General features: G+C 33.6%; 1 protein-coding gene across 4 annotated transcripts in view; it reads right to left on the bottom strand.

Annotated features, from left to right (window-relative positions):
- Positions 1-3,551: 3,551 nt before the first annotated feature.
- The window catches only part of LOC125670493 (cystathionine gamma-lyase-like), a 33,546-nt gene continuing 26,340 nt past the window's right edge, over positions 3,552-10,757 (bottom strand). For 2 of the 4 annotated variants that reach the window (XM_048905700.2, XM_048905699.2), the window contains exons 11-13: positions 8,432-8,570; positions 7,752-7,832; positions 3,552-4,413 (exon numbers count right to left, since the gene is read on the bottom strand). In XM_048905700.2, the coding sequence (XP_048761657.2) occupies positions 7,791-7,832; positions 8,432-8,570 (181 nt within the window). In that variant the 3' untranslated portion in view covers positions 3,552-4,413; positions 7,752-7,790. Of the gene's footprint in view, positions 4,414-5,924; positions 6,206-7,099; positions 7,833-8,431; positions 8,571-10,757 lie in introns of those variants that run through there. The other 2 variants (XR_007368229.2, XR_008802357.1) reach the window with 2 other exon arrangements.

The raw sequence follows: 10,757 nt of genomic DNA, 5'->3' as shown, positions 1-10,757 counted from the left end.
AAAAATAACTTTTGAAATATCACGAGAGGAAGAGGAATAGTCGTCTGAACAGCTGACATCAGTATATGTGATGTATTGTGATTACTGCGGATACAGGTGCCAATTAAAATGCTTCATTATGTTGATTCCTAAAAATTAGACACGCGAGTATTACAGAATTTCCATTCTATAAGTATTACCAATTATATAGCCGGGAGTTCACATTTTCAACCAAATCTTTTAAAGTTTTGCACTTCGATTCAGTACTCTACGCGGGGCTATCACTAGGCCGACCACTCATTTGGCCAGTGATGCATGCTAGTGCATATGAATTAAAAGTACGGGAATAGTAGTAAAAACTTCTTGTACATTCCACTTTTATTTGAAAATGATAAGTAACCTTTCTAAGCCATTCATTGGTATTGGTGACGCTTCCATATGAGTAAAAAATTCTCGAGTGGGAAGTTTAAAAGATATAATCATATTATTCAAGTGTTAGTAAACCTTTTGCTTGAACTATTTCTTTTATGTGGTTCTCATCATCGTCATCTTTAGACTTTAACTAGAAATGTCTCTCGTAGTGGAGGTCTTGGAATGTTAAATCGACATGTCGAGTGTTTTAGTCCCCTACCGACGAAATCGAAAGGGACTTGAGGTTTGTACTCTGCCCGTCAGGTAAATCAGTTTTCCAAACTTCTGTCTCTATTCTTGCAGATATTTATTTCATGTGTGGTACATTGCTCTGCCATAACAAGTTACAAGATCGAATTTCGTCTCGGTCCGTTGATTTTTCACTAAGTTATTGTCCTTGGACTTAGAAAAATAGCATAAATTATCAGTTTTCCGGACTGTTTTTGGTTGTGCTTGCAGATATTCATTTGATATTTGGTACATTACTTTGCAATGACACGTTACAAATCCAGTTCAAATTTTGTCTCGGGACTTCGACTTAGAAAATAGCATGAATTATCAATTTACAAGTTTCTTATTTCTGTAGATAAGAGTACCACAGTCATTAAAACTTCTGGCATAGTAATACATCATGTACAACAGTGTAGCTACGGTAAATTTCACATTCATGATCACTTACATTTCAGTTTATTGACTTTGTGAAAGACCTAAACCTAATTATAGATTTGTCTTTTTTACTGGTGTAGTCTTTGTACCTGAATAACCAACCGTTCCTATTCTGGTTCCCCAATTTTGCCCTTCACCAAAACCTACATAAAGAACTTTAAATATTGTTGCGGTCCAAGAATTTTTGCGACCGGTAGGGGACTATGTATTGCCATGCAATATTCTCAGGAATGCTTGTTTTCACAGAACTTTGTGTGCGACTTACCAGGTAATCAGAATTCGCAATATCATGGAGTTCAGGGTCTCTCTTTTCAAAATACGTATTTGTCAACAAATTCTTTTTTGGTGTTTTCCACTAGTTTTGGGGTATTTCTGACCCAAATCAAGCAGTGAATGAAAGGTAAAGATAACGAATAGTGATCAATCTCAACTCCTGTAAGCAATACGAAAATAGAAAGTTGGGCAAACAAGGACCACTGGACACACCAAAGGTGGGATCAGGTGCTTAGGAGGAGTAAGAATCCCCTATCGATCGGCCACACCCGCCGCGAGCCCCATGTCCTAATCAGGCTAACGGAATTATTCGTAGTCAAAATGCAGCGACATTTTAGAAGTCACGGGCACTGTATTGAGGATGAATGGACAAATGTGCCAGGTAAAATTGAAATAAATTTAAGCCAGAATTTCTTTTCAAATATGAAAGGTGAAGACAACGAACAACAATCAATCTCATAACTTCAATAAGCAACACAAAATAGAGAGTTGGGCATCCACGGACCCCCGGACACACCAGAGGTGGGATCAGGTGCATAGGAGGGGTAAACATCTCCTGGCAACCGGTCACACCCCACGTGAGCCCTATATCTTGATCAGGTAACCGGTGTTATCCGTAGTCAAAATCAGTGTGCCAAGAAAGGCCTAACAATCGGTATGAAACACGCCAGACAGCATTTGATCCAATGATATGTTGTATTGGCAAACTAGATCGTTATAACGACCATATAATTTGCGAAATGCTGACTTTAAACGAGATTTAATTTATTTGGAGGGAGATGATTATGAACAGCAGGTCGCCGACGATCTCTTGGATTTTGTGTCAGACGCATAGAAAATACGAAAACAATACACTATATGACTAATATGAACCTGCCCTCGAGTCAGAACCCTGGAGTTGTGAAATTCACAATATTTGGTACATCCCTTTCTGCATTTAGCAAAATTAAAGAAAACACAAGTCGTTCAAATGATAAAGACAATAATCACTAAAATAAATTTTAGCCCCATCCTAAAACCAAAAAACTCTTACCCCTGGGATCATGAATTTTACAATTTTGGTAAAGGACTACCTGTTTTTTCTAAATATCCATTTAGTTTCAATTTATTATCAATATAGCACTAAAGATGTCATATGAATGTTTTACACATATAAACACTATATTTACCAAATTTGACCCGACTTCTACCTCGTAGATTATGATATTTACAATTTTGGTAGAGGCCTTCCTGTTCTACACGACTATACATTTAGTTTTGGTCAATTTTTGCCATGCCCTTAAGGATGCAGGAGTCCCAAAATTTACAATTTATGTCCCCCTTGTCAAAAATATGTTTCATACCAAATAATCAATTAGAAAAGAATTGGAATAGTACTTCTCAAGAAGTTAAAATGTTCCATTGTTAACGCATGATGGAGACCAATGCAATGGGTCACCCGAGTGGCCTAAAAATTTAGTTCACCTACACAATATCTCCTAAACTGTTTAAGGTAGGGCTGTATATTTTGTATGTAGATTCCTTATGGCAAGACCTCACATTTCATAAGTATGATTTTTGACCTTATGACCTTGTATCAGGATTACGTCATGACCCTTTGGAGCTAGGTTGGAGCCACAATATGGGGGTCAACATTTTTCATGGTAATAAAGATTGAAACTTTTTTTTTTTTTTAAAAAAACAACACACTGAACAACAAGTGACTGAGGTGAGCCATGTGGCCAATGAACCTCTTGCTTTAAAAACCCTCATTTTATGATGTTTAAATAATTATGGGAAAATATCTATTGCTTGTGAATAGACAACTCATGACTAGATTTAGCCTTTGTATTTCATACAATACTGTGCAGGAATTTTGCTCTGAAAACTGCACGACCAATTGTGTTAAAATTATGCAAAAAGCCTGTGAAGATGAGAGACGGGACAAAAACTGTCCAACTTGGCCCAAATTTCAAAATTTTCCTGCAAAGCTTGAAGAAGGAACTGTATGTATGGTTAGAAAGAGTATGGATCCTTTTTGCAAGCTAAGTGAAATAGTAATGACTGTACAAGCCAAAGATCAGAATCCTGTGTAAATTAAGTTAATAAGGCGAAGACTTGTCCACAACAGCTCTTACTTCATATTCCGAGTTTTTACCAGCTTATATGGCAATACTGCTTGATCTGATATGTGTAGCTATTCCCTACATAGTAAATCATACATGTATAGAGAAAATCCAACAAATGTTTAAAAAAAAATTATTGTTTCACTGATTTTATTCTCCATTCATGAAAAGTCATTTCATTGATCTATACTATAGTATATGCATGTCATTACATACAAACAACTCCACATTTAATACTCTCTAAAAGACATGGGACTACCATCAATTGATTTCAAATCAAAATCCAAACATGTACCTATTATATAATAAAATACTTTCTGGGATTCAATATAGTACAATGTTTCACTTACAATACATACACTGTCTACAAAGGTTTCAGAAATCACAAAGATAAAATGCAAATTTAAAATAAAATCGTTTTCTAATTTGAGATTCTTGTTTCAAGTTTTGCTCTCCTACACAATTCAGATAACAAAGAGATCAGCTGTACAGTAGTGTAAATTCACAGGTACTTCATAAACCTGATATTTAAAAATATCCAACGATCAAACTAAAAAATACAGCACTGAAATCCTTCTTTAAAGAAGAAATAGAAATAAATCCATCCATACATATTGCATTATCAAATGGAAAAAGATGTAACATCGAACATTTTCATTCTCATAATTCACAAAAGATAAACCACAAACTCAAATCTGTCACACTTTCCAGTGGAAATACTGTAGTATAATGACAGTGAATAGGAGATCTATTTGAAGCTTTTTATCTACTATTATCATTATCAAAGTGTAGGTACAAGCACTTGTGAGGGAAAAAGCAATCAATGTATTCTGTAGAAAAACTGTCCATCTTGATGAGATTCTGAATTCTGCCACAGTACTTCTATGAAAAATTTGTACAAGTTATAAGAATTAATACACCTTACATTCCTTGTGTTTTTCAATCTACTTTAAGGTCTTTTCATCTTTCTCGTCATTGCCTGCAATTAAGATGAAATACAAAAAATATATGAAAAATTCCATTTATTCATTACAAAGCTGTTAAATGCAAAAAGCTTCAATTCTAATGAAAAACAATCAAACCAAAGCACTGCAACATTTTTCAACTTAAACATGGTGCAAACAGAAAATTCTGTCATATTGGAATGTTTTTATGCTTCTGAAATAAAAAATCTAGAAACATATTGTTTTTGGTCTGTCTGTTTGTTACTTTGTCTGTCCATAATTTCACCCTTAGTCATTTAAGAAATAATCAATGCTTTCCGGTGAACATACATAATGTAATATTATGAACTGCAAATGCTCTGCTGGAATATATGGAATATAGTCTGTTGTCACACAATAAAAAATCCCTTCCCACCAGATGACATCAGCCAGTCACAAACAGGTAGGTCATGCTCAAATGAACACCAAGGGTAATCACTCTAATATCAGTGTGATGTTTCTTCAGTTAGATGTAAAACATCAAAATGCAATCTTTCACTGCTTATCAGAAGGCCCTTAGGAAGATGACTACATCTTTAAGGAGGTATGCTACACCAGAGAAATTTGATATGGATGAAAAGTGGAGGATATGTACAACAATATATTAAAATTGAAAACTTTCAAATTTACTTTATTGGTCAAAAAATGCAGTTTTAGTAGAAAGCAATCTGAAACAAATTAAAACCCCTGCTGGACTCGAATGCGTGATCTACAGTTTAGCAGTCGACACACTAACCTACGGAGCTACCCACCTTGGTGAAATGTTTAAATGAATAGTCAAATATTGCTGATATTCATATTTTCAGCCATGTTTTAAAAGAAGTCAGTCATTATGACGATGTAGAGTACCTCCTTAAAGCATCATACCTATAATTAATCTGTTTCGTACACAGTCAAGATGACATCTGAAGTGTCATCTCCATTACATCCATATAAACTCAATATTAAACAAAATCAGGTATAGTATCATAACATAAAATTGTTTGAGTAAAATAGTAGATGTAGTCATTCTCTGTGGGAAACAAAAAAATATCCTCCATGGACACAGAAATGATGCGCCAACAAGTGATTCCTAAACAAAAGGCAATTTCCTGGCAATACTGCAACTGTTGGCAAAGCATAAGCAGTTCTGCTCTCATCTACAGGCAGTAAGACCAAGTACCTCACTATACAGTACAGCCAATACTGATCCCTTATTTACTGCGTCCCCGCAACGGAAAGTTAATCCTTTCCGCATTACACCATTGCGGGTTTTCATAGTGGGGCTTCGCAGGACCACGTTTATACCACGGCGGGGTAAACTACCTGTATTTGCACAGTTGATAACAGGTCTGAATACTGTATTTTGTCTCCAATGATCGACAGTTACTTCCAATGGATAGAATCGATTGAAAAGTACAATTCAAATCTTATACATGTATGTTTGAGAATTAAAATGTTTGCAGTATTTCGTAATGAATATATACGTGCATTATCCGTATAATTGACAATGTAAAACATAATTTACTTCAGAGATGAAGGTTTCGTATTGTCAGTGATGATCACAGGTTGCATGTGCTGGAATTTAGTGATGGAAAAACAGAAGTTTAAAAAGTTAATCGGTATTTATAAACATCTTTTTAATTTAAAATTAATTTGAAACTAGAGTTTAGAAAATATTAGATTTACTAAAGAGATCTATACCTCGACAGTTCTGTCATTCCTGTCAGATCATGACTTACAGTGTAGTTTTCTAGTCAGCTGAGATCAAACATGCAAATTGCATGTGCATGGACAAGTATCTTTCTTCTGCATACATTTCATTTAATTGAATTTCAAAATTAAAACAAGATGTGTTTGTAAAACACAAATGCCCCCGATAATGGCCAATTCTGAAGATGACCAAGGTCACAAGGGCAAATTTCTTAGTACTAATAGAAAGATCTTGTCACAAAAAATGCTCATGTGCAATATGAAAGCTCTAATATTTACCATTTAGAAATTATGACCAATGTCAATTCTTGAAAAAGTAGGTCGAATGTCAAGGTCAAAAGGTTTAGTACCAATGGAAAGGTCTTGTCACAAGGAATACTCATGTGAAATATCAAAGCTCTAGCACTTACTGTTCAAAAGTTATTAGCAAGGTTAAAGTTTCAGACAATGACAGACAGGACAAAAACAATATGCCTCTCGATCTTCGATCTCAGGGGCATAAAAATAAAAGAAATAATTGCATCGTTTTTAAGAAAAATCGGTCTCTCATATTACAGTATTTAATGAATGTGTTAATGATTAAAATAAAAAAAATAAAAAAAACTGTTCTGAAACTTAGATATTTCCTTGCTGATCAATGTGCGAAAAGTCATGATAAGATAAAAAACAAATACTTCTATTTGTAAAATAATACTTGGGCATTGAAATGCATATATGATAATGTTTAATTCATTGGAAAGCGAAACCATGGCGAATACATTAAACTGGGACTAAAATCGATGGGGCATGTGTCCTTGTTTGATACATTTCTTTTTATTGAGTATTGAAATTTTAAAATAAGACCAAAACTCGGTCTTCAATAATACCTGTATTTGATGAATTGAGAAAGTTGTTTGTAAAATGAAACGTAAATTTGAATTCTACTTGAATCTTCTTGTATTTGTCTAGCACATTCATGCTGCATATCGGATTATTTGTTGGAAGATGTACGTTTTAGTGATAAATTCAATGTTAGAATTTTCGCAGTCATCTTGTTATGTTGTAAATAGTGTGGATCTATGGTTGTGTAATACTTCCTGTCTACCAGAGGATCCGAGTTTTGAAATACTCATGCACGGTTTTTAGGAGGAAAAGTCCCTTTGAAGCAGTATGGCTTCTCTGCAAACATCACCCGAAATGTGGTCAGATTAAGTAGGTCAAATGTCAACGTCAAAAGGAGACACCCCCTTTCATTATCATTGTAAGAATATTGAAAGTTAAGCTTGACACATTCTTGTTAGAAAGCAAACATTCCCAATGGCAAATACATGTCTCTTCTTTTTTTTTTATCTAAGCAAAATATCAACTTTATGGCAATATTTGATAATTAATGAATTGGACAGAAAGTCACAGGTCAAAAAGTCACAAAATTCTATCAAACTGGGCAGTGCATTTCTAGGATTTTTAGCTTATAATAAAAAGAGCACAAAACAGTATACAATATAGATATGTCACATATTACTTATAATAAAAAGAGCACAAAACAGTATACAATATTGATATGTCACATATTACTTAAAGTCTAGCTTAAAGCTGAAAATCTTCAGTCTCTACTCAGGAAGGTGAAACAGTTTACAGTTGCTCAGGTAAGCTAAAAACTAACTTTCAAACCAGCTGTTTTCTCTGCTCTATACTGCCATCACTACTCTGCAATCTTCCTCTTTTTATGGGATGGGGTCCCAGTCTGTTTAAAACAAACAGAAAATACACATTTTCCACGTTCATTCCTTATACTTACATTAATGTAGATGTGGATCTTGCCTGTTTATACACTAATAAGCATATTGGAAAGTATCCATCAATAATTTTAATTTACTTTGGTGATGCTACTAAAATTTTGTAATTTAAAAGGCTAAACGAGAAGATAATCTGGTTCTCTAGTCCCACTGCATGTGAAGGCTATCACATTGCTCAATTCATTTGAATTTAATAAATAACATTTCTGGGTTAAAATAAGAAATATATCTATGTTTATTCAATGGATGGTAAAAATGAATCAGTTTATATCGTAGTAACTTGTGTAATTAACACTGTGTAAAAATAAATAAATAGAAAAAACCTGCTCGCCACTTTGAATTTTGAAAATATTCGCTTGAGAACCAAAAGATTAATTTTGCCAAGAATAAATCATGATGAAAATGTTTTCCCATAATTAGTTGCATTCTTTTATAGATCAAACGTAACCATGTGATCATTACGCAATATATACAGGAGAAACGATACCACTTTCTTGTAGTTCTCATTTGATAAAGTGGAATTAATTAGACTTAATAAGATACTTACTGCTGCATTCAGAGCCTGGTCCAAGTCCTCAATCAGATCCTCCTCATCCTCGATTCCTACAGAGAGTCGAATGAGATTGTCCGAAATACCGAGCTTGTCACGTTCATCCTCAGGCACAGAGGCATGCGTCATCACAGACCTGAATATATTAACGAAAGAAATCGCAAACACGTTGACTTTATAAATATATTTACATGTACATGTATTTTTGATAACAGCATTTTTTATAGTCTCTATATATAAACCTTCAAAATAGCAAGTCTTTGTTGGAAGTATTTACCCAGTCAATCCAGGAGTAAAGGATAATTACGTAAGGCCCAATAATCAGTCCGTGGATAGACAAACTGATTCCAGTATATCTTCCCTACTTTTGTTATGGGTATATTTACTGTAGAAGTGGTCATTGGAGGTTAAGTACGCGTGCTTCCACGCCTTACACTACGCGTGGGGGAAAAATACGCTGTAACTGAATACAATAATAATAATAAATCATAAAATAATATATATCAAATATTTATAACTAACCGCATGGGGGAAATTTACGTGCTTACTAAGTGTAAGTTTCCACCACGCGTAAATAATCACTTTTACAGTACTTGTTTAAGTATTTATCTGGTCGCTGTCGTGTTTTCCCAGTAGTAACATGCCATTACATAAGATATTGAATGATTATGACAAAATAGAATTTTAATCAAGTTCAACTTGTTATTTACTGCTTATAAAAAATTTTTAAAATGCATTGTATCGAGTAATGTAACATAAATAATGTATGAAAAACATTTTAGACCAAAAAAAAATAATAGTTTCTCAGGCCAAAAATTTCAAATTTTGATGAGGCAGGTAGGAATTTTTAAAATAATTATTTTAACAAGGCTGTAGCATGAGCTATCTTGCCTTTTTATGTTACCTGTAGAATGAGTTACCTTTTCTTTCTCATATAAAGAATAAGCAATGGAATTTTCACTTCTATAAAAAATAGCTTCACATTACTTACTATTAAATGTATACTATTATTCTTAAACACTTGCACATAAATGAGTTTTCATTTTCGCAACTATTCATTTTTAAAAGAATTCTCTAATACATACTTTGAATGTTGACTTGAACAAGTGGTTAGCCATTATCAACTCACAGTGGAGTACATCTGATACATGTAAGTTCAATACTATATATCAAAAAAGATGTTAAATCTATCAATAACTTGCTGATCAAGCTGAGTGAATAATATGCTGCAGATTTGTTTACAACAAATTTTACCACATGCATTGGCAATTAATAAAAGGGTCATTCAAAATATATGTAGACAATGTGTCTCTCGTACATATATTTTTTTTTTTGAAAATAAAATTCAACACATTGAATTTGAAATCATTCATTTTATCGACCTATTTGATCATATATAGTATCCGTGATATATGATTTTAAAAACAGTATGTTCTTTCGCCACGGAGCATCGTTACATCAAAATCACGTCACATTGTCGCGTTTCAGTTTCTTAATATATTCTCCTCTACATTTCACACACATTCTGTGGCACCTTCTAGTTTTATCGTCTAGGTATCTAGCAGGCTGCAACTCTTCTCATTTCAAAATGTTCAGCAAGAATACTGAAGACTGTGCCGGAGCTAACATCAAAGATATCAGATAATTCCGCAACAGTGACGCAGCCATCATTTTCCATAGCGTTACTTATTCTTTTGACAAGGTCTTCACAAATGTTTCATTTTCTACTGGGACGTTCGTCATCCAATATAGAGTCTCTAACCACAAGAAAATCGGCTATGCCATTTATACACTAAAACATGGCTTACTTTTGACATATTATCTGTTTCTTCCAGCATTTTAACAGTTTCTATTGGAGATTTCCAGAGTGCAACACAAAGTTTTATGGCCATTCACTGCTCCATGACATCATATTTTTCGCCTTTACGAAACATGTACCTGCCTTCTGTCATCGATTTCCATTACATGCCTTGACATATTACGTCAAAACTTCACTTATAAAATGATGTAATTCTTTATTGGAGCATATAAATTTTATTCTGTTTTAGCGCCATTTTTGAGAGATTTGACAATTAACATATGTGGTATTATTGTAAATAACAAAATTTTGCCATACGCCATGAACTCATTTTTCGTTTTTAATTTTTTAAATATTTTTATATATATTGTATCTGAATTTTCTACAGTATGATTAAAATAATTTATTGTCTGATTATATTAATGTCCACCATTTTGGCTGTAATATGACATTCAGAAAAAAAGTTATGACAAAAGTCTACATATTTTTTGAATGACCCTCGTACCATGTCTCAATGTCATCGAA

Source organism: Ostrea edulis, chromosome 4 (genome assembly GCF_947568905.1).
Source record: "Ostrea edulis chromosome 4, xbOstEdul1.1, whole genome shotgun sequence".
Classification (NCBI taxonomy): Eukaryota; Metazoa; Mollusca; class Bivalvia; order Ostreida; family Ostreidae; genus Ostrea; species Ostrea edulis.
This window is presented reverse-complemented; position numbering and strand designations above follow the sequence as displayed.